Below are 25,385 nucleotides of genomic sequence, written 5' to 3'. Positions count from 1 at the left end.
ATTAAGGATCAACTAACTGAATCATAAGTTTATTAGATATACGCTTGTTGCACTACACACAGTTGCGTATACATGCGGTTTTCCTTAACTGAAGTAGCGTATATGAATCTTAATATTGAAATGAAAAAATTATATTGATTTGATAATACTGATTCACACCCCCCCTCCTCTCGGTATTATTTCCAACACAATGCGCAATGGATCAAGACATCCGTGCAGATAATCCAACTCGATCAGACATGCGTGCCATCCATTGGTGAGCTTCGGGATGTGATCATCCGACTATCTCATGACGGTCGAGTTCACTAGTGCATAAACATTGTTGTTGTGGACATACTTGAAGCGTATGGCCTACTGCTCAGCAGAACTGGTCTAGCAAGTTGAATGGATACTTTCCTATAGACTGGCCACACTTGTGGCTTCCGTATTAGGGAAAACGCAATCAAATATGGGTGGTATCCGAGAGATACATGAGGCATAACATCACTCCCATCAATGACGAGAACGAACCGTTGGCCTTTGCAGAACTCATGTTTGACAACTGCCTCTTGAAAACAATGTTGGGGTGTTATCTCGCATAGCCAACTTCAACCCCACCAGACATGCAATTGGGTCTCCTTCCTTGCCCAACTGATGGAGATGAAACTCGTACAACACATTGTAACACTAGTAGCAGTAGTAGCATAAGTAGTAGTAGTACAAGCGCATCGAACGGTCTGTGTACAGATGAGCTATGCACCATGTATTTTGATGGATCAAAGACACAAGATGGCTTTAGAGCCGGGTGTGTCTTGATTGACTCAAAGAACAAGAAACACTTGATCTCAAGTCGCTTGGATTTCGAGTGCACAAACAACATTGTTGAATATGAAGCACTCGTGTTGGGCTTGCAAATCACCATTAGCCTCAATGTTGTTGCACTCAAAGTGGTAGGTAATGCAGATCTCGTGGTACGACGGGTACGTAATACCATACATTGTTTATTACCTCATCTCAAAAGTTACCAGCAAGAGGTATGGTGACTAATCCCTAACTTCCAAGCATTCAATATCATTGTTGTGCCAAGAACACGCAATGTAGCTGCCGATACCTTAGCAAACGCAACTGCTAGGATGTCACCGCTCAGGGATAGATTTACTGTTGAAATTTTGTATAAGCCCTCTATCCCTGATAACATAATTAATTTACATGCTTTTGACGATGATCAACAAATACTACACTTCATGGATAGCATTGGTGCCTTCAAGGACCAACAACTAATGAAGATGAGCACGATCAGTCCCTGCAAGCTGCAGTTGATGACAAGAAAGGCAACCTCATCCCCAAGGGTCTGGTTTCTCTCAATAAGGCTCTATGACTTGCAGAACTGTTGTCAAGGGTCAAGAAACAACAAACCCATAGTTCAACCATGATGAGCGAACAGATCAACTTGGGAATAGACCACGATCTGAAGTTCGTCAGTCTTGGTACGTGATGCACACTGCAGGAGCGACAAGCCTTTGTCCGCTTGTTCAAACAGTACCAGGATGTGTCCATGTGGGCATATGATGACCTGAGTACATACGACATGCGAATAATCCAACACGGGATTCCAATCAAAGAAGGAATTAAGCTATTGCAGCAAAAACTGGGTAAAACACATCTGTCGCTTGAACCCCTTATACAAAAAGAATTGACTAAGTTGTTGGATGCTCGTATCACTTACAAAGTTCATTATTTTACATGGGTTTCAAATTTAAGTTTTGTACATAAGAAATCCGGGGAAATTCTCTTATGCATTGATTTTAGAAACTTGAAATGTTCCCAGAAATAAAACAACTACCCTGTTTCATCATCGGAACCTATGTTACATGTTGTATCTGGAGCAGGAATCTTGTCTTTTCTTAATGGTATTTCGAGATACCACCAGGTTCCAGTTGCGAAACCTAATAGTCTGATACTGCTTCAAGAAAATCTTGGCCCACGCACATACTGTCTGTAATCACTTGACGAGAGGGTTGAAAACCTTCCTATCAACAACCAAGATCTCAAACTCTGTTTTTAGTAGGTCAGGCCACGCCCTGCACCATGTACATAGTTTGTTTACTTCTTGTTGTTTTTTCAATTTGATTTCTATTTTTTTATTTTTTTTTCTTGTTTAGTATCATGTTATTTCTGGTTTTGTAAATAAGTTTTTCCCATCACTGAGTTCTGGCTTCTGAATGAGTATGTCACTGAGATCTAAAGAGTCTTGTGACACTGCAACACTTGGCTAGTCCCGTGTCTGTCTTCTCTATGCTTGGTTGTAACCTTCAGCTGATGAAGTCTTGACAGAAAATACAAGTCGTCTGCAAGGGAAGCTTGGGTCCAACCATGAACCTGTGTCGACATTGGAAAACCCCATGCATCTACTCAACTTTCTGCTCTATGTGTTCAAGCTCAACCAACTAGTAGAAATGGAGAAGGGAAAAATCTAAATGAGAAAACCTATGTCAGAGGTCTTACATGCTTCTCTAAAGAAACAACCTTTTCTGCTCTTAATAAGTTGGGATCCCTCTTCTGCTCCAAAAATAAATAAGTGCCTATGCACAGTCCTCTTAAAAAAATACAAAGGCGAAAGAAGAGAAAGGATTCCTGTGCAAAGAGGTGAAGCATGCAACTCCATCGGGGTTTGACGAGGCTCGCTTGAAGTGGAGCAATGTGTGTGTTCCTCTGTGACTCCGTCGGGGTACTATCTAGGCCTACTAGCAGCGGAGCAACACCAAAGATGAAAACTTATACTTTGAATTTTTTTAACTTGCGAGCCAAACTACCCTTCCCGATTTCGAAACACTATGATCAAGCTGAAACTTGTTGTTGTGTTTAATTGAGTTGGCAAAAGGTGGACCATGTCTGTCCATGGGGTAAGTGAGGAATCTGAAGTAACTTGTGCAGCGATTCAATACTTCCTGAAAGACCAAGGCCATGTGCTAACTATGGACCAAAACAAAGAATCTCGAGTTCAACTAGTGTGTCGCCAAGTGTTGTAGCGGCTGCAACACCCTCCAAAATTTTGGCTTGCGTTTAATTTCATAGCCTTCTTTGGGTTTTTCCTTGATGTTTGCAAGCACTTGGGCTCATCCTGCAAGCCCATGTTGAGTCTTTGCACCCTCCTTGCTTGACCATTCATCGGACGTCTTTTTGCCTGTTGGTCAAAATGTCATGCTTGCAGTCATGTTCTGGACATGCACAAGGTCTACCTTCGTGTGTACAAATTGTTTCCGCTATGTAAACATTCGTTGCACTCACACATGAAGTTGTATGCACTATTGCGCAAGTGTCATCGCGGTCATTCAATGACCTTCCACAAGTGTCACACTTGTCGCTCACACCGTCGGCCAGTCACACTGAGTGTATGTTGTCATGATGGTTCGAGGTGTCTTGTCGTCAAGTCATGTTGAGTGTGTATTCGCGAGGTCATGCATGTACAAAGTCACTCATTCACACACTTGATCATTTTGTTTAAACTATGTCGACTGAACCAACCTCCAACAGCTGGACATCCGTTGAGCTGCATTGTGCAGTTTTAGCTCTCAGTGATTATGTACTACTGCCCAAAATTGTGCAAAGTTTGAGGCTGCCTTCCAGGCAGTCTGCACTATGCGACCCTAGAATCGACTCGACCGACTGTCACCTAGAATAGTGTAGAAATTTCCCGGCAAGCCATTTCAATCTGCGCTGCCTGTAAGCACATCAACTAAGCCTCCAGCTAGTCAACCAGAGAGTTTGACCGGGCAGTGACCTCGGGCCTCACTCCAAAAAATTGCGCAAAATTTGTCAAGCATGCCTGCTCCACTGATTGAAGAAACTGCGTGGACATGCGGGATAGACACCCAGTGTCTGTCACTGTCTCCCTTAAAATATTGCGCAGTTTTTCCAGCCAGTCAGCCGACCTGCTACTCACCCCAAATATTGCGCAGTTTTTCCAGCCAGTCAGCCGACCTGCTACTCACCCGAAAAACTGCGCAGTTTTCATGTGCAGTCACCAAGCTGCCCATCATCCTGTTCAGCACAGAAACTACGCAAGGATGTCGAGCAGGCCAGCCTCCCAACAATTGCACAGCTTTTGCTAGCAGCACTCCCACAGCTCGTTGTCGGCTCCCTAAAAAAATTGTGCATTTTTTCCAAGCAAGCCTCCTACAGCCCGTTGCCAGCTCCCCGGAGGAATTGTGCAGTTTTTGCTATCAACCCCCTCTACTATCTGCACTACTTCCCTCAAGAAATTTCATAGATCTGCCCTCCAGCTGAGCGAGATCCCGTCGATAGTCGCTTCTGATCCAGATTGTCCATCTTAGTCTCTCAGTGACTTCTCGCAATTTTCACCGGCAGTGCTCGGAGCCTGCATCCCGGCTTGAAATCTACCTTGCGTAGTCTCAAGAGCCTTGTCTTCTCTCCTAGTCACCTGCATTTGAAGGCGAAAGATAATACATCATGGTAGACTTGGAGATTTCTGGATTTGATGTTGTCTCGTCATGAGTGATTGCAGATACAGGTACATGGATGAGACATGACACGACGACGAACAGGATGAACAAGGAGAGCACATGCAAGGAGATTTGTTTGCGAATTGACGAACGAAGAATGCATGCAAGGAGATTTTTTCGTGAACGAACGAACATGTGAAGTGTGCCAAAGTACAAGCGAAGGTGCGATGTGCACATGCGACATCAAGCGAACACCAAGACCATCGAAGACTCCGCACACCTTGTCATGTAGAGGTGAAGCTATGATACACCAAGAGCACATCCATCACTCAGCAGCACTGCAGCTCGACATGGACACCACCAGCAACATGAACATACTAGCATTGTCATGTCAAGTCGTGTCATGAGTCATCTCAGCCACATCACTACTATGGGCCATACTATTGTAAATCAATGTAATGTAAATTGGAAGTCCAAGACACCCACATGTAATATGAAGAGTCATGTAAAGTTGAAGATTCAAATAAGTCAAATAGTCATGAGGGAATTTGAACAGTCACAAGGGCTAGTTTTACCCTTGGCTATAAATACCCCTCATTTGTACATGCAAAGGAATTTTCACCTTGGCTCCTCAAAGATTCCTTAAGAAACTTTCAAGATACAGAAAGCATAGATCATATCTTGTATCATCAAAGATTCCTTAAGCAACTTTCAAGATACAAAAAGCAAGCTATTTCAAAGGGGGATTTTGGGTATCGATCGAAGAGATAGAATAGAGGCATATAACAGAACAAGATACTTACTCAGCTCCTACGTATGGATATGGATCTACATATCCATCTCGATCATCTGTACCTGGACCAGTGACTTCTTCCTCTTTCTCTGTCGGTTGAAGCTTCACCTAGACTAGTTGCTTCTTCGTCTTTGTTTATCGGTTGAAGCTTCAAGAGAGGACACTCCCGCTGATGTTTGAATCAAACCTATTAGTATGCAGATTCCTTGGAAAGATAGGATGGGCAGACTCTCTCTGAATAGCTAAGGGAGTTCGGCCCTTGCTTTTGCTGGAAAAGGTTTGCATCATTTGATTGTGTTCATTTATGAGCCGTGCTGGAATTTAACAGAGGTTTGTCTTTCAAATGGGTGATAAAAGACGTATTTCAAATGGTTTGAGGAGACGTCTTTAAAATGAGTGGTTTGAGATTGCAGTTCTGGGAACCAAGTCAAATAATCTACCATGGAGACTCCCCTTGTGTGGAGCTTCACCTACTCTTTGTCAACTTTGCTTCCCCTCTATGCCGACTGCCTTGGATCACTTCCTGGTGTCATGTTGATCACTTCCTAGTGTCGTGCTCTTCCCAGCTGCATGGTGTTGTTTTGATCACTTCCAGTGTCGTGCTCTTCCCAGCTGCATGGTGTTGTTTTGATCACTGCCAGTGTCGTGCTCTTCCCAGCTACATGGTGTTGTTTTGATCACTTCGAGTGTCGTGCTCTTCCCAGCTGCATGGGTAGAAGCCAAGGTAGCAGGAGTAGCCGATCTAGAAGTTTATGGAGCAGCTGTTGAAGCCAAAAAACTCCAGAATGCAGTTTTTGATTTTCCCTTCTAACTTTGTTGACAAATAACTACCCCATATAAAATCATATTAGCATGCCACAACTTCATATGGCTTCATCCACGTAGTTCATGGCATGTTATGGAAAATAGAGTGCCGAGGCGAGTGGACTCATCGCATGTTGTGGAAAATTGAGCGGTGAGGCATATAAAATCATATTAGCATGCCACAACTTCATATGGCTTCATCCACGTATTTCATGGCATGTTATGGAAAATAGAGTGGCGAGGCAAGTGGACTCATTGCATGTTGTGGAAAATAGAGCGGTGAGGCAAGTGTATCCATGCAGGCCCAAATGGACCAGAGGTAGTAATTTAAATGTTTGGTTCAAAATTATTTTACAAATCACTTTGCAAGGGTTTGTTGGGGTAGTATAATGTTATAATATCTGAATGGATTGCAGGTGTGTTAAGAAAATGAGATGGTGTTCCTTGTACAAGCCCATTCATTCAATGTCCATCCACAAACATTTCTGTAGAAGTGGTGTTTGTCAACTATGGTACATAAGAGGACTACACCACTCTCAGGCACATGGGATTGGACGCTAAAGGTGCCACTGTTATTGCAAAATATGGCAAAATTTTCAGAGGAGATATCATAGAGATTGTTGTCGGAGCTGGAGCAGTTGGAGTGCTTCTATATTATGTTTCTCAAGACTTTGGAGGGAACATAACACAAGGATACTATCAAGATTCTAGATGGTTGCCTCCATATGGAGTTCAACGAGGTTCTATTTTTCAGGGAATTGGTATCCTCTAATGCCTGGTTGGCCTAGTGTGCATGATTCCGAACACTTGTCAGTAGATGATCCCATGACTGAACTACCTATGATTCCATGGATTCCAATATCAATAGAGGATGTCACAACCATAATGATGTCGTTCAATCACCTTGTTGCTCCTGGAGAGTGGCATGGTGCTCTGGACTTACCTGCTGATCGCCTTGGTCAAGGACCAAGCATTCTCAATCTTCACTACAAGGTAAGCATGCCCACCTTTATTTAATCCAACCCTGCATCCATGGACCATTATGTATCCCCAAAATCATACATCTTAGTCATCTACAATAAGGATTTTACCGAACTTCTTGCTTCAAACCCCCTAAAAATCTAAGAACTGATTTTGGTTGAATCTAAAGACGTGATTTTAAGGTTTAATTAGATAATAATTAAAAAATTTGAAGTCATACTATGAAATATTTATAATTGCCACTTTCAAGAATATTAAAATTTGTCAAATATATATGTATCTTTCAAATTTTACATAATTTCCAAGACTTTTTCTCAAAACTTCTAACATTCAGGAGGAGCCTATTTGAATCTAATACCAGGTTGAAAAGTGGATAAACTAAGAATTAAACATAGGACTTGCTCTTACTCTATCACTGATCTATATGCCCCTTTCATCATTAACTTTAACAGTTCATCTAATTTAAAGGTGTGGATAGCTAGCGTGCTGTAACTCAAGCACAATATCAGGCTATTGTTTCATCGAGGAGCTTCCTATTTTTTCTAAGACATGGTGTGGCTAGTTAGCTTTTTGTTGCACCCAAGCATAATATTAGGCTATGGTTTTGTAGAAGGGCTACTTGTTTTTCTGAAAAGTGTCTTCTGAGAAAGATTTCGGACTAGCTAGGCTGCGAAAGACATTACTGTGCCCGTGTGATTATGCAAAAAACCTGCTCAAGGGCGGCAAAAATTGCCCGAAATAAGAGAAAAAACTGTGAGGTTATCAACATCTCCGAAGTAAGAAGAGAATAAAATTTTCATGAGATATAAATTCCATTTACTCATGAAAGGCTTAGTTATTTGCCTCCATGAGACTGTCTTCTCCACACAGGAATTGAAGGTTAAGCCCCCTCAGCAGAACCATTAGTTTAGGACACATCTAGTGATATATGCTTCATGGCCAGTTAGACACATGGGGTTCTTACAATACATTTTATATTTGGGTGAGAAGCTATAAAATCTATACTTATTTTTCTTTAATGGGAATATTACATTCTCGTGATTTCAGATCAAATTCACACTCTATAACAGTTGTTTTTCCTCTCATGTAAAGGTTTTTACAATTAATCTGAATATTGTTTGTAGTTCTGATAAAAGGCAGAGATTCTTACGTATTGATGTTTGATTGCAATTACAGTCAAAGCATACCATTGCCAAAATTCGAGATGTATTTGGACTCATAAAAGGTTTGGAGGAGCCTAACAGGTATAGATCACCTTTTGGGACTTTGACTTCATTAATTCATGTCAATTCATGGAGCGTATTTTAATGCTGAAGCGATGGTTAATATCATCTAACTCCTGATTATTTGGTGCAAGTCTTCACTAAATAAATCTAGCTATTGATATAAGGAAAAATATATTTAGTGATAAGCAGGTATGTTTTGCTGGGTAACCACCACGATGCATGGACCTTTGGTGCCAGTGACCCAAATAGCGGAACTGCAACCGTCTGAATCATTGCGAGCTTAATCCCCCTTGTTTCTAACCTATTTCTATTCGTAAATATATCCAAGTTAATCGCTCTGTGTCTTGTTCAGATATCTCAGAGACCAGGGAAGTTGCTAAAACAAGGTTGGCAGCCAAAGAGAAGTATACTACACTATGTAACTGGGATGCAGAGGAATATGCAATGGTAAGAACTTGTATTTACTTTAGGAGGAGTGGAGAAATATGATGTTCTGGCAATTAGTATTTCATCCCCATTGTGTTCTGGGGTACTGTCTTTGACAGTTATCTGATCTATGAATAAATATGGTAGTTTAGATTAAGATAAAGGAGATACTTGTCAAGGATTTATTTTTTTCAGCATGAAAAAAAGCTATATATTAATCATATGGATCAAGTACATAATATTTCACATAAACACCAGGAGATAACCCAGTTATTCTTATGTGAATGGGTAAAATAACCAATACCACATAGAAAACCATGGATAGTCATATACAGTCTTAATGGAGGAACTGATAAATACTACATGGAAGTAATAAACATATATGAAAAAAGTTATTTCGAAGCAGCTAACTTCCATTGTAAGCTGATATAAAAACCATATTGATCCATTTTGGGGATAATATATAATGTTTTGTGTTTCCACCATATGTCAATACCTGTTGCATGCAAAAAATCAAAACCTATTATACAAAAAAGGAAAAATATCATATACAGTGTGTTCCAGGAAATGTATATTCCATTGAGCTGATCCTCTTGTCCTCCGTAATAATATCCATCTGCACTTCACCGATTGGACCATGAAGACCATTTTTTGATATCTCATCAGTGATCTGATTATATTCTTTTCCAATATGGCAGATTGTGGGCTACCCCAGTGGATTCCAAAGACCTTGTATTCTCCTTAACCAGCCATGCAATTCCTTTTTTTTAATCTGTGCCTTCCCTTTGACATGATCCAAGATGATCTTTGAGTCCCCATATATATGGATCTCCAGAATACTAAGGAAATTTATTAACCACAACATTCCCCATAATGCCATAGGCTCGGCCTTGTTGTTTGTACCTAGGCCAGCATTCCAATGAGCCTTATATTGTAAATCCTTTGATATGTTTATCCAAAAACTGCAACCACATATACTATTTTGTCTCTTGGGATACCATCTTGTGAAGGATATAAAGCATGTAAAGAAATAATTTTTTCATGCATCAGCTCAAAGTCCTCTGACCTGTTCTCAAAAATATACATATTTCTCCATTTCCAAATGGACCAGAAAAGAAATAGAGGGATGGCCTGCTAGGTTATTTTCTGTTTACTCCGCCGCCCCATACAATTTGCAATATTATGGTGAAATATATATATAAATCCAAAATATTTTGCTAATTTTTTCCATACTTGTTGCACCTTTTGGCATTTGAGAAATATATGTTCGTTGTCCTCCACATCTTTTTTTACAAATAGTACAATAACTGGGGCCATAACCATTTCGACTTTGAAGATTCTCCCAGGTAAGATTCTTGTTTTGATATACCAGCCATGCAACACAGATAATTTTAATAGGAATATGGTTACTCCAGAGAGCCTTGAGGATGGGATCCTCCCTATTGATATCATTGCCGTCACGCAAAATAGCATAAACATCAGCAGCACATATGTTGCCATCCTTCATTTTCCCTGCCCATACCATTTTATCACGTTGATCTTCTCGGCATTTTCCCAAAGCTTTAAGAGCCTCACAAACATGTTTCCATTCCAGTGCTAGGTTATCAGCCATCCCCAGTTCATTTGCGGTTTTCCAAATGGGATATCTATCCTTCCAATAGCTGATCAATTGGTTCCATAAGAAAATACCGTTATCACATAGAAAATGCAATAAATTGTCAGGAAGACAACAATCCTGACCAACACCTAGAAACTTGTCCAGTCCAATGATTATGGAATGCCCTGATCCCATACACCAAACCAAATGTTGTAAGAAAATATAAGACACCTTGTGCACGTTGTTCCAAATGGTCGATCCACTTGGTAAACCAATGCTTTGACTGCAGAACCAATATATGAAATCCCAATTTTTCATATACTTCTGTTTGATCACCATACTCCATAAGCCAGAGCCAAAAATGGCACGCCAGAGTGATTTCACCCAAAGTGAGATACCAAAGAGATTCATATCCATAATGCCCCATCCCCCCTTGTTTCTTAGTCAAGTAATATGAGTCCTTTTGGCCAAGTGAATTTTATGGCTATCATTACAACTCGACCATATGATGTTAGCAATGATATGGTTGATGCTTTTTAGTATAGCCATTGGAATCTGATATAAATGAGCCCAGTATACCCCAAGTTGAGTGACCACAGCCCGTGTGAGGATCACACGGCTCCCCAGAGATAGACAACAAAATTCCCATCCAGCAACCCTCTTGAAGAAACGATCAGCCAACCATTGCCAATCGGAGTTTCTATAACAGTTTGGTTTTATTTGGTAACCACGATATTGCATACTAGGCAACATTTGTTTTGCTTCAATACCAAAAATATTTCTGATATATTCAATCACCTCCAAGTCACCAGCGTCATGATATACTATGGATTTATGTAGATTCATACTTAGTCCAGATATAATAGCAAATTTGTTAAATATATGAAATAGGTACAACCAAGTGAACCGATTTAACATTGCCATTATAAGAACGTCATCAACAAAAAGACTGTGAGAGATTTTGATGTTCATACCCATTTCCAAAGCTTGTATATGACCATCCACCACCGCTTTATTGATTTGCAAGCTCAATCCCTCCATGACTAGTATGAACAGTAAGGGAGATAATGAGCAGCCCTGACACAGTCCACGACCGACCCAAAAGAAATGAGTGGGAATGTCATTTATAATCACTGCATAATTGATGTTCAATACGCAAGCCATGACCCAATTTACACCGCTGGGTTGCAGACCAATTTTAAACAAAACCATTCTCAAATTTCCCCAATCAACACGGTCATACGCTTTCTGTAGATCCACTTTCATAATGCCGGCATTGATATGCTTTGTGTGAATAGAGTGCATGCACTCCTGTGCAATGGCGACAACATCATGAATTTTCCGATCTGGTAAAAAACCAAATTGTTTTGGCGATATAAACTTTGACAAAGTCCCCCACATACAAACAACAATAATTTTGGATATAATCTTATAAATAATATTACAGAGCGATATAGGTCTATAATCATAAAATGTCAGGGGTGGAGATTTCTTTGGAATAAGTGCTATATAAGTTGAATTGATTTGCGGATGAATATTACATCTGGTTCTTGACTCCTCCACCATCTCCAAGAGATCGGTTTTAAATATTTCATAGAAGTGTATGAATATCTCAGCCGACCACCCATCCGGGCCAGGATTTTTATCCTGCTTAAAAGATTTAAGTACTGCCAGAATTTCTTCAACAGTGACTTCTTTAATAAAATTTTCATTGTCCTCCGCGTTAAACATGGTAGGAAATAGCTCCAACACCCATACCATTGCTTCCCCATCAGCCACACCTTTGCGGTCATAAGCCTTTTGAAAATATTCAACAATAGCTCCACTAATGGCTTCCCGTGACTCGAAAACTCTGCCCTCTGCATCATGTATTTCACAAATAGAATTTATATTGCGCCGATGATTCGCATATCTATGAAATTTTTTTGAATTGTTGTCACCTTCCTTAATCCAAATAGCCCGACTCTTCAAACGCCTAGTAGCTTCAATAGTAGACAAGATACTCTTTTTCTTGCTTTCAAGAGCGTGAATACGAGTCCTGATATCCTCATGTAGTGATTGCGAGGACATCCAAGGAAGGAGAGATTCCAGTTCCAGTTCGATCTCCTTAAGGTCCTTCTGTTGAGCCAGTGTTTTTTGTCTTTGCCATTTCTTTACATTCCGCTTGAGAATATCCAACTTAGCCAATATGTGTTCCATTGGGGAAGCCACCTGTTGAATAGGCCGGGTCCATATTTTCCTTACAAAATCATTAAACTCAAGGTCTTTGAGCCAAGTATGATTGAATTTGAATGGCATACCATACCTGTGGATCCCTGCCAGCCAATACAATACAACAGGCCGATGGTCTGAAAGAAAATTACTAATGACCTCTGAATTTACATTACCCAGGCGATCCATCAAGGTCTCATGTAGGATGAATCGATCCAGCCTTTTCACAATATATGCCTCCCCTTTCCTGCCATTATCCCATGTAGGGAGGATCGATTGTGGACATATATCAATGAAATTATGTTCTATGATAGCGTCGCGAATCATTCCCGCAATAAGATCTTCTTTGGCAGTGCTCCCCCACACTTCATCCATACCGATTGTACAATTAAGGTGCCCCACGACAATCAGTGAAGCCAAGTTTATAATACCAGAGTCGAACAGTTCCTTCCAAAAGGATGTCATGTTCCTATATGGACCATATAGGTTTAGAATATGTATACATTCCGGTTGCCCACGAAAGTAAGCCTCAATCAGAATGTCGCCTGAGCATGAGAAAGCTTTTACCTGCACCCAGAGCGAATCCCATATGACCACAAGCCCACCTGATAGACCAGCAGGAGCTGTGGCAGAAATATACCAATGCGGGAACATTTTCCGGAAATAAACAACAACATTAGAAACTGAATGCATGGTTTCTTGTAATAAAATAATACAGGGATGAACAGAGTGAAATAATTGCCTAAGAGCTAGGAACTTTGAGGATGTTCCCAAACCTCGGATGTTGAGAGATAATATAGCAGTCATGGCACATCCCTTCTAGGCATAAGTTCTCCAAGGGCCTGAGTAGATGGAATGTCAACAATCGGTACATCAACAAGGAAGTTTTCAATAGGGGAGTGTGAAATTATCTTTCTGGCATGACCCCTAAAATGACGGCTACCACGGTTACTTTTTCGCCGAACAGTGATGTTCCCCGCTGAGGTAGGACTGATTTATGGGGAAGAAAGATTGTCCGGCTTATGGATAGTAAGTGACCAGAGATTAAAGGTTTTCCGGTTTAGTAGCAATTCCAAGTCACTACCGACAGTTGGTAGGTGAGTGCCGAGGAGTAACCGGAGGGTTGCTGCTGATGCTAGGACTCTGAGTTTTAGGCACACGAGGGGGACATGGAATATGGGTTACATATGAGGTGGATGGGATGTCATGTGCCTGATATAACTTGGGATTAATATTGACAGGGGAGAAAAATCCGGGAAAGTTGTGTAAGAAGGCGGAGCCGGACAGTGAATGGTGATGGGTTCTGATTTCTCATAAGAATGGGAAGTTGATGGAATATAAACTGGGGAAATACTGTCACGAGGAGAAAAACCATCACATGAAGATCCATGAGTAGAGTATTTTTGAGAGTGAGATCTATGAAAAATACTGGATTGACTGCGAGTATCATGACCTCGAGAATATGCAGCAGTCGGATGAAACTTGTTTGGTGCCCCCAAATGACTATGTCCATGATATCACCCACCCCTGCATCGAGGACAATTAGCCACCATGTGCCTCGTATGGTGATAGGAGCAGCGGAACGAGATGCCCCAGTAATCCAGCATCTGGGTAAGGTGTGTCTCCCCCCAGTGGAGGCCAATATGGTCCGGGAAGCCACCCTAATATTCTTTTTCGATTAAAATCCATGCGACCCGCTTATCAAGTGCCCCCAAACACCGAGGATCAACATATTTAAACTTCCCTATTGCATTCCCAATGTCCTCCAAGGCCTGCTTCGTCCAGAGTTCGATCGGAAAACTGGGTAGCTTCACCTAAATTAGTTTATTTTGCGGGGTATTATTCAGGGAATTGAACCCAATAAACCAGGAATGTAGTTCCAGGAAACTACGTCCATCAATCTATGGGATGGCCTTGGTCTTTTGTAAGTCTTCCTGACTCAGAAAATGGAAGTTGTACCATCCCAACAACAACCTCACAACTGTTGGCATATAGCCAAGCATAGTCTTCCACTTTTGTTCAATCCAGGACTGCATATCAGAGTCAGATTTATCAGAGAAATGCCAACGCCTCACAAGCGCTCGTTTTTGCAGGCTGGTGATACGATCACTAAGTCGATCAAGGTCAAAAACCAGTGCAGGAGGGGGAGATGTTGTTTTTATAGATTGGGCCTTATCACTAGTGCGTCGATCATGACGAGAATGGATAACAACCCAGCATATTAGAGCAGGCATGTCCACCACTTGGCACATAGCCATCCCCTAGAATGATGTGCCAACCATCTAGAGATTTCATGCTATTACAACAGCCACCTCCCAGACTATTAAACCTGTTTGACTCAGCCGCCAGGGTGTCTTGAATGAACCTCCTTGGCTGATGTGTTAGAGTCTAATATATCCATAACACCTGATATGAAGACCCCACAAAAAAAGACCCCACCCAATTTGGGGTCCCGTCAGATAGCCGTGTGCCCAAAACAATATATGCGACAGATAGTGACAATGGAGAGAAAAAGCATCATGCACTAGGAATTAAACCATATGTCACAGCCTAGTACCTTCTGACAGTGAACTCCGACTTCAAGAGATAGACGCAGTATTTGAAACCCACCCCAATTGGAAATGTCGGCGGATGACAACTCCCAAGTAATTCAATAAAGAGGAATGTCAGATAGTAATAAATCCAGAAAAGGAAATGTATTACTGAGGAATAAGTAATACCCAGAGATCATATAAGGCAGTACCGACGCCGACAAATCACACTTGAGAATAAACTAGTAGTAGAATGTAAGAACTAATAACTCCAGATCGGGGAGTTATTAAATCCAAGACAGACTATAGTTCGATGTAAGGCAGATCTGAGAAGAGGAAAGATCTATAGGACATGTGTCAATTGAATGTGATAGTAAATAGCCACCTACTGCCATGGAACAACGTGATACTGGGAGAGTACCAGAATAGTTTGCCAGAAAACACAGGGCAAGCAGGCCGAGTGCAACTGCCTAGCAGTGGAGTGAATTGGAGTGAATTACCAGAGTATCAAGTGCAGACAGAACAAAAACATGGAAAAACCTACACACCATCACAACAACAAAGGCAAAAACAACGCTTGCAAGTCCACCATATATCCCCAGACGAAAACTAAACTGCTTACACGGCTGTGAGATATAGAAAGGATTAATGAAATGAAGACAGTTCAAATTCCCTCCAGACACCAAATCAGAACAGCTATCAAGTGAGAAAAGAAAACTATGGCGAAAAGAAGTCTCAATCTCGGAATGCATGTAAGCGCCGGTGGGAGGTCCAGAAATGGATGGTAAATGTACGGATTAAGATATAAATGGATATAACAATAAGCACCAGAATATGAACAAGCTCGGACCACAAAAACCACGCACAAAAATTAAGGAACATTCCCATAACAAGGCGTAAAAGGCAGTATAGTTGTTAATCAGTCGCCCAGACAAACCTAACCAGTCAAAAACACAAACAATCTTCCAGGTACCAGTGACATTCAAAATCTCCACAACCGATAAAAAAACCAGTGAGAAATAGGCATACCGGCAGATTGTGACCGGTAGGAATTCTGGGTCGATTTTAAAACAGCAATGTGATCAAAACAACGCTTCTGAACCGAGACAAACCAGTAGGGAGCGTTCACAAATCAGTATATAATAGCCTGAGATAGAACAAATGCAAAGAAAACACCATCTGCGGGAAGACATACGGTGTGGAGCCGGTAAAATAAGGCAAATGTTCAATGTCAATCCCCATAGAGGACACTGTAAGCCCAGACCTTCCAACCTACTCTTTTTTTTTCTCTGCAGCAGAACCAAGAATGGACTCCAGAAACCTACAAGATCTACCTCTTCAAGGTTCTGAAGCAATGGGTATTTCCAGCAATGCCATGGGAATCATGAACAGTTTTATCAATGATTCTTTTCAGAAATTGGCGACCGAGGCATCTAGGGTTTACTTTTTCTGTGACCTAGCTCCCGAGGGTATTCCTACCTTTCTTGCCTCTCCGAACGGGGAAGAGCTCCTAGAAAAGGAAGAAGAGAGATAGGTTCTATTGAAAGATCGGGATTCGTTCTCTTGGAAAGGAGGGATGGACTCTCTCGCTACAGCAAGAAGCCAACTGTTACTTCCCGGGAGATCCAGACAGCCGCAAGACTCGTTCTTCCACGGGAGCTCCTCCCATCTTCGAAGCTTATGCGCACAGTTAGTAGATGTACCTGTTGCTACTTTGTGGCCACAATGTGTCGGACAGTACAAGGTTGAGGCCTCATGACAACACTTTTCCCTTCCAGCTGATTTAGGGTGATGTATCTCAACAAATTGGGATTCTTCAAAAGCGGAACCATTTCAATCCGGTGTGCTTGTCAAGGCTCTATGCGAAGGAAAGTTGTTCATATCTCATATTTGAGTAGCAGGCACCATTGAAACTTATCCTAATGTCACCTGCTCTGCACAACAAGTTTTTCTCCCATTTCTTTCAGCAGCGTCATGCTACATTTCTAGTTCTGTGTCAAGGATATACATTCAGGAGTCCAAAAATATAATTATAGTTACTCAAGTCTCATTGTACCAAGAGAAAAGTCTACATCAATGGGTAAGTTTAACCAGTCTCTCGTATTAGTAATATTACTCTTACTAAATATTTGTTTAATATGTATTGGCAGTAGGTATCCTGTTCCCTTTACTCTTTTAAATTTCCCACAAAGTTCACTTTGAAAAAAAATATAAATATCCAGCTTAATCCAAAAAGGTTTTGAAAAAATTATTACTTATCTCTTTTCATGTTTAATAAATGTGATTAACACAAAACTTAGAATCATTAAGGAGATATATCCTATTTATCAACCTATAAAAATCGCAGATTGGACCGACAGAATGGGTGGAGCAGAACTATGATTTACTGTTCTCATCCGCGGTGGCATATCTCAATGTTGATGTGGCTGTCATGGGCCCAGGGTTTTCGCTTCAATCAACACCCCAACTTAACGATTTTATTCAAGATATAGCTAAAGAGGTCAGTTGGATATTTTATTCAAGTGGGTCTATTCTACTTTCCACTGCCAGTAAAAAACTGATTGTTGTACTTTGAATTGATTATTATACTTTGATTTCCAAGGTGGAAGATCCAGACAATCCTAGAAAGACAATCTATGAATCATGGGCTTCTTCCAGCCACGATTCCCGTCCTTCTGTAAGTGTTCATGTTTTGTTTCAATTAATGATGAGGGTAAGTAAGATTACATCTCACTGGTTTTAAATTAATATGATTAATCTGATTCCAATCAGAAGGAAATATTGCAAATATTAACTACCACATAATAAGCTAACGATCGGCTTATTAATTTTTTTATCTAGTCAAATTCAATATCACGTTATTCTCATCGGATGAAATTACCATATGGTGTTTAATATTCGCCAAAAGGAAATTGGGGATTGCTGTAAAGAGCTTATTAAATTTCCATCTCAGATTAACAGGTTAGGTGGAAAGGGATCCGATTTTGCCCCTTTTGCACAGCATGCCGGAATTCCAGGCACTGACTTCAGCTTTGGAAAAGGTAACGAAATCACAGTCACAGAATACATGAAATTGAAATTAAATGCAAATAGAGAGATCAACAAGTTACTGTACTGTACATATTTCTACGATCTATCGATGATAGACTTTCCTGCCTATCATTCTCTGTATGACGATTACATGTGGATGGAAAAATATGGCGACCCGCTTTTCCATAGGCATGTTGCACGTAAGTACACGGTCAACATTCCATACATTGTCCTCTGGCAAGGAATATTAGCCATGCACAAGTTTGTGTGAATCGAACGTCGGTGAGAAATAGTAATTACTTTTACACGTGGAGTTGGATAAATATAGAGTCAGTTAACTTGAATGTTGATTCAAGTTGAGTTAAGTGATAGATACTTAGAGTGTGTGGTTGCAGATACTTTGAGTGTATGGTTGCATGTGGGTGCATGTCAAAATATTTTAGGCGAGTCTCTAGTTGGAAAATGATAAATACTTTTCACTTGGTTCATTGTAAGTATCGTGTTTTATGTGTGAATTATTTATGCTTTATTTCCTCCACCTTTCACTTGGTTCATTGTAAGTATCGTGTTTTATGTGTGAATTATTTATGCTTTATTTCCTCCACCTTTCTAACACATCTTACAGGTTGCACCAATTATAAACAATTTTACATTCCATAGCAAAACTTGTAAATGCTGGCCAATATTAAATACTATGCATTGACTTTTTCATTTTCAATATTGGATATTGCTTTTTTCTTATCCAACCAGCGAAATGAAAAAACACTAAATCAATTAGTAACTCAGTGCTTGATATTTCTCCTAGGTATCTGTGCAATTTGTGCATGGCAGACATCCCTGCCCCCGAGAGTCAGATTTAATGATTATAATCAAACATCTTATTGTCTACCTATTGTCCAGTGGGAGCAATATGGGGTGTAACAAAGCTCAAGCTATTTTGTAGACAAAATTTCGGATATTTTTGAGTTGATTCGTCCATGTGAAAGCTTGACCACGATTTTTATTTTATTTTATTTTATTTATTTATTTACTTTTTTTTTTTTTTTTTTTCAGGGCGAAAAAAGCATAATTGTATTATATAAGATATATAAAGAGACAGATTAGTACATTGCATATTCTGTATATGGCCAATTTATAGGTCTGAACCATTTGAAGAACTAAATGAGATGGGAAGCATAATCCCAGCAGAAAGACAAAAATCTCAAGGATAAACGACAGACCAAGAGTTGTCAGCCAAATGCAAATATTTACATATCTCATAGAGAGGACATAGAAAAAAAGTTTTCAGAAGATGGGACGCACTAAATAGGAAATTTACATTATACTTCATCCCTTCATGAACAAAATTTGGAAGGACCATAGGACAAAAAGAGGAACAAAAGACAGTGCATACCCGAGATTCAGCTAATATGAAATTAGAAACCTGGAAGGGAAAATTCTTGGATATAGAAAATTTCCCCTTCAGACGTTACCTTCATAAACCAAGAGCCTGGAACCGATTGAAGACCTTCCTTTGACAACAAGTCTGCTTGCTGGTTCTGAGTCCTGTTGATATGGTGAATAGTACATCCTTCCATCCTTCTCCAGAAAAACCTGATCCTATCCATCCATCCTAGAAGGTGAGGCTTGTAAATGTTATTTTTCCCTGATACATAATCCACCATTACTTTGGAATCTCCAAAAATTGAGACTGCCTGAATGTTTAGAAATAAGCAAAAATTTAAAAGGCCAGCAAGAGCCATCGCCTCAGCTTTGCTGTTGGATCCCATTCCCCCATTCCAGTGGATGAGATATTGAACATTTTCATTCATTATAATGTGCACTCCACAACCACAGGAGCCATTCTGCTCAGCTCCATCAAAAAACGCTCTTGGCAACATTGTGAGAGCCTGTGCATGTTCTTTGCAGACCTCCTTTCTTTGCTTGTGAGGCATTTCCGGTAAAGAGTCATAGAGTGATACAATATTAGGCAAAATTTCCAAGAATGGCACTTTTCTGTCATTGAAAATAACATTGTTTCTCCATTTCCAAATGCACCAGAGTGTGATAATAATTATCGGCCTCCAGGATTCCTTCTGCCCACGCTTCTTTTATGGAGGCATGTGAAATGTGTGGGATTCCATAAATATTTTCCAGAGAGTGCCACAACTGCTGAGTTCTTTTGCAATTTAAAAACATGTGACAGTGGTTCTCCTCAGCTGATTTGCAAATTAAACAGATACTTGGTCCTTGCCATCCCCTCTTTTTCAAGTTTTCCAAAGATAAATTTTTGTTGTGGAAGGCCACCCATGAAAAATAAATCATTTTGGAAGGAACTCTGGATTTCCAAAAGACAATTGGGAATATAGGATCGGGAGGAGCATCCTTTAGGCCAATCATATTCTGATAAATATCCTTAACACGAACCAGGTTAATACCTTTTGAATTCTTCCAAATAAGACAATCAGATTCCAATGAGCGGTATATGCCGCAGTTTCTCAGACATGTCCTGATGTTCTCCCATTGTCAAGCTATAGAAACTAGCATCTCCATGTTTTCTGCCTCTTTCCATAGAGGGATCGATCCCTGCCAATCAGAAATCAATTTGTCCCAATAGAAAAAACATTTTCTATGGAAAAAATTTATTAGTGTTTCAGGCATAATGATCTCCTCGACACGGCTCAGAAAATGGTCTATTCCAATAAGGATCTTGCTGCCAAATTGAAAGCGCCATGTTAAATTCTTCAGGAAATAACTTTCTATCTTGCAGAAACTCAACCATATTGTTGACCCATATGAGGAACCAATCCTTCCCACCCTGAACCAATGTGAGATATCCTTACTGCCCATGTATTTCTTCTGAATTGTGTTACTCCATGGGCCCTCTGCATAAATCCCTCTCCACAATGACTTACATAAAAGTGCCTTTCCGCAAGTCCGCAAGTCCAGCAGGCCCCATCCTCCCATGCTTTTCGGAAAAGAAATATCAGATAATTTGGAGAGGTGAAATTTTCTTTTTTCCGATTGGCCGCCCCTTATAAAATTCACAGTTAGCTTATTCATTTTTTGTATGATACTTGCAGGTAGAAGAAATAAATGAGCCCAGTATACTGCGAGTTGAGTTAAAACTGATTGAGCCAAGGTCACTCTTCCTGCCAATGATAGGCATCTGTATTCCCAAACTGATATCTTTTTGTAGTATCTATCTAAAATCCATTGCCAGTCCATCTTTGAATATCCATTTGCTTTTAGCTGGAAACCCAAGTATTTTATTCCATGCTTAATGGGTTGTGCCTCTATTCCAAAAAGTGAGGATAACCATTCTACTGCTTCCTGATTGACATCATTATGGTAGATTACTGACTTTGATTTGTTTATTTGCAATCTTGTAGCTTTTTGAAAATTTTTAAGGATGTCATAAAAACATAACCAGGTGAGTCTGCACAGCATTCCAAACATAAGAATATCATCTACAAATAAGTTATGCGAGATGAAATTGTTCCTGCAGAATTTCAATGGGTGACACCTATTTTCCTTGACTACCTTATTGATGTGGAGGCTTAGTGAATTCATTGCCAAGATGAATAAAAGGGGCAACAGGGGGCAGCCTTGGCGAAGCCCTTTGGCAACTATAAAATAAGAAGATGGAATCACGTTAACAATGATAGCATAGTTCACCTTCTCAACACATGCCATGATCCAGTTTATCATGCTGGCCCTTAATCCAATCTTTGCAAGTAAACACTTGATGAAACCCAAATCAAGGCACTTGTATGCCTTGCGGAGGTCGATCTTGAAAATGATAGCATCACTTTTTTTAGTGTGCATGGAAAACAGACTTTCTTGTGTGTTTGCAACTGCGTCCAGTATATTTCTCCCCTTTAAAAAACCGTGCTAATCCTTTGTTAAGAACCTTGAAAGAGTTTCTTTGATTCTTTCTGCAATAATTTTCGAAATGATTTTGAAAGAAATGTTACAAAGGGATATCGGTCTAAAGTCTTGGAAGGATTCTACTTCTCCTTTTTTTGGAATGAGAGCTATATGAGTGGAGGAAATTATCTGATTGATACTACCTGATATCCTAGATCCTTCTACCATTCTTAACAAATCAGTTTTGATAAGATCAAAAAAGTGGATCAAGAATTCTATCGTCCAGCCATCTGGACTTGGACACTTATCCCTTTTAAAAGATTTCATTGTTTCTAACAGCTCCTCCTTAGTTACCGGCTGGAAAAGTCGATCATTTAGTTCATCATCGAACATCTGTGGAAATAAATCAATGCCCCATAAAATGTCCTGAATCCTCCAGTCCTCAGCTCTCTTATACTGATTTTCAAAATATCTTACGGCCTCGTTTGAAATGCCCTGTTGAGAGTATAGGAAACCTCCTCTTCCATCACTTATTTTCCATATAGAATTTTTTTCACATCTGGAGCTCGCAAACTTGTGAAAAAATTTTGTGTTCTTGTCCCCCTCTTTAAGCCAGATCGCCCTACTCTTTAATCTCCAAAAAGCTTCCTCCTGTTCTAAGATTTTTAATTTTTTCTTTTGAAGTTCCTTTATACGGCATCTCATTTTGAAAGTGAGTAGATTAGAAGCCAGGGTTCTCGAGACGCTGTCCAATTCCCTTTGAATTTCCCGAAGGGTTGTTCTATTCATTTGCCTTTTCTTGAATTGCCATTCCTTAACCACCTTTCTAATGGAGTCCATTTTGTCCCTGAAGGTCAAGAAAGGAGGTATATTCTCTGTTGATGACAACTCTCTCCAGGTTCTTATTATAATATCATTAAACTCAGATTCTTCCAAACATGTCCTGTTAAATTTGAATGAATAGCCTTTTCTAAAACCCTTTTCTCTCCATCCTAGAAGTATCGGTCTATGATCTGATATGAAAACATTCTCAATTGTTGAGAACGGCATGCCCATTCTATCAATTATACTAGCATGAAGGATAAATCTATCGAGTCTTTTTGCTATATAAGCCTCTTCGATCCTTCCATTTTCCCAAGTCGGAAGCATTTTGAGAGGGTTTATATCAACAAGATTCCTGCTTAGTAGCTCATATTTTATGCGATCTGCATGAGGATCCTTTTTCCTGCTAATGCCCCATATTTCATCCAAGTTTAAAGTGACATTTAGGTCTCCTGCAATCATCAAAGATTCAATGTCAAAAATTTCTGAAGCAAATAATTTCTCCCAGAATGACAATCTGCTTTTGTAAGGAGCGTATATATTCAGAATGTTGATCGGACAGGAATTCCCCCTGATTTGAGTGGAGATGAGAATGCCTGCCAAACATCTATATGCCTTTGCTTTGATCCAATCAGGATCCCATAAAACCGCTAGGCCTCCAGAAAGTCCATTAGCTTCCGAAGCGGTTATATGCCAGGAGGGAAACATTTTCCTGAAATAGGAAATTGATACAGAAGTGTTATGCATGATCTCTTGAATTAATATGATTTTAGGTCTTGCTGAAAGGAAAAGATTCTTTAGGGCCAAAAATTTATGGTCTGCCCCCAGACCTCTTACATTCATGGATATGATGAATGTCATTGGGGATTCTTTTCGGCCATGCTTGCTCTAAGAGGCCTTTCTTCAGTCATATCAATGATAGGGACGTCTATAAGAGAGATTACGAACCCCTCTGCCTGCTCCATTGACCCTCCCCCTGAAGTGTCTACTTCCCCTGTTGTTTTTTCTTCTCACCGTAATGTTCTTTGCAGAATTTGGGCTTATTTGAAGAGAAGATTGTCTTCCCAGCTTGTGAATAGTGAGGGGTCTAAGTTCCAGCAATTTTTTTGTTTAGAAGGTAGTCCAAGTCGCTGCCAATTGAGTTTGTGGGAGAGGAGATTGGGGAGTTTAAAGGGGTAGCCGTAATCAAAAGTTCTTTTCCTTTTCCAGATGGAGTCTTTTTCTTTTTTGGAGACAGAGAGGAGGATGGGATGAGGGTAATATGGACCTCCCTGTTGGGATCTTTAAAGGACTGAGGGACTGGGGGAGGGAGAGGGATCTCATGATCAGAGGCTGGTTCCAGAGGAGGCATTGAAGGAGAGATAATATCCAAAGGATTTGGGATCTTGAGAGGAGGTGGAGTTTGTTGTGAGACTTCAAGATTACTACCCCTTCGCTGATCATCGAACTCTGATGGAGATAGGCTTTCTGAAGTTGTTAACTTCTCTATTCCCGGGGATAGGGACTTTGTCCTATAAGTCCTTGCTGCAAACTGGGAGAAGCCATGATGCTTTCGGCTTTTTAAGACAGGACGGCGAGAGCAATTCTTGATTAAGTGTCCCGTCCAGTGGCATGCTGAGCATCTGAAGGGGACTCCCCAAAAGTCCAACCTCTGATTTATTTTCAGCTCCCTCTAGAATATATCAATGTGGTCAGGGAACCCTCCTTTGTAGGCTTTTTCTATGAGAATCCAGGCCACACGTTTATCTTTTTCTCCCAGGCATCTAAGATCAACATATACACATCTTCCTATGGAATTTCCTATCTCTGTTAAGGTTTCCTTTGACCATAACTCCAGGGGCAGCCCTGGTAGCTTTACCCATATCAAGTTATTGGTAGGAGTATTCTTCAACGGGTTATAACCCATATACCACTTACGTAACGCCAGGAAACTCCTTCCATAAACCCATGGCTGATTCTGAATGGTTTCCAGGTCGCTAGTGCTCAGGAAATGAAAGCAATACCATTCCTTCAACAGTCTGGCCACAATAGGAATATAGCCTATCAGAGGTTTCCATTGCAGTTCGAGCCAGTTTCTCATCATGGAATCATCCATCTCTGGAAAGTACCATCGGCCAACCAGAGCATTATCCTGAAGGCTTTCTATGCAGTCCGACAAGCAAACACTTTCAAGCTTGATTGCCGCGGGCAGGGGGATAGTTTTGACAAGCTTCAGATTCTTTTTAGAATAGGTCTTAGACTCGCCATAAGCCTTTTCCTTTTGATAGACATCGGATTGTCTGCCATCTCAGATAGGTCTTGCCTTTGCCCGACCATTTCCATCCATGTCATCATAGGGGTCTGAGGGATGGATAAGCATATCATCCAGCGTGGATTGCCATTCATTTGACAACTTGGCAGCACCCCGGTAGGATTCTGCCTGAATGGCAGCATGGACCATGGCCTCCATGGTTGATGTGTCAGACGTGAAGTCCATTCTTAAAAAGTCCACCTACTGACTTAACTGAAGAGTACTAATAAATAGAAAAGAAGATATGTCGGATTAGGCATTTAAACTGCAGAATGAGTGGACTGTCGCTCTCTGAATATAATACCCAGAGAAGATAGGATCAACGGAGCAAAATCGAGGCTTTTCTGACAAAAGGACTGACAAGAGGAAGTCTCGAGAATAAA

At 40.4% G+C, this 25,385-nt stretch overlaps 1 protein-coding gene and 1 pseudogene across 1 annotated transcript; one reads left to right on the top strand and one right to left on the bottom strand.

Moving 5' to 3' along the window:
- The window catches only part of LOC149169549 (putative glutamate carboxypeptidase LAMP1), a 46,937-nt pseudogene extending 27,931 nt beyond the window's left edge, over window positions 1-19,006 (top strand).
- A 450-nt stretch (window positions 19,007-19,456) lies between these two features.
- On the bottom strand, window positions 19,457-19,975 carry LOC149169548 (uncharacterized). Its single transcript, XM_089425242.1, has one exon. It carries the CDS (start codon window positions 19,973-19,975, stop codon window positions 19,457-19,459), a length of 519 nt encoding a protein of 172 aa, XP_089281368.1.
- Between the last annotated feature and the right edge of the window lie 5,410 nt (window positions 19,976-25,385).

Source organism: Pinus tabuliformis, chromosome 4_2, assembly GCF_031772625.1.
Source record: "Pinus tabuliformis cultivar Carrire ecotype Pingquan chromosome 4_2, CPIR1, whole genome shotgun sequence".
Taxonomy (NCBI): Eukaryota; Viridiplantae; Streptophyta; class Pinopsida; order Pinales; family Pinaceae; genus Pinus; species Pinus tabuliformis.
Note: the sequence above shows the minus strand (reverse complement) of the source record. Positions and strands in the feature narration are given on the sequence as shown.

Coding starts and splice junctions, on each gene's coding strand:
- LOC149169548 (XM_089425242.1), bottom strand. CDS start 19,975: ATGCCTCACAAGCAAAGAAAGGAGGTCTGCAAAGAACATGCACAGGCT.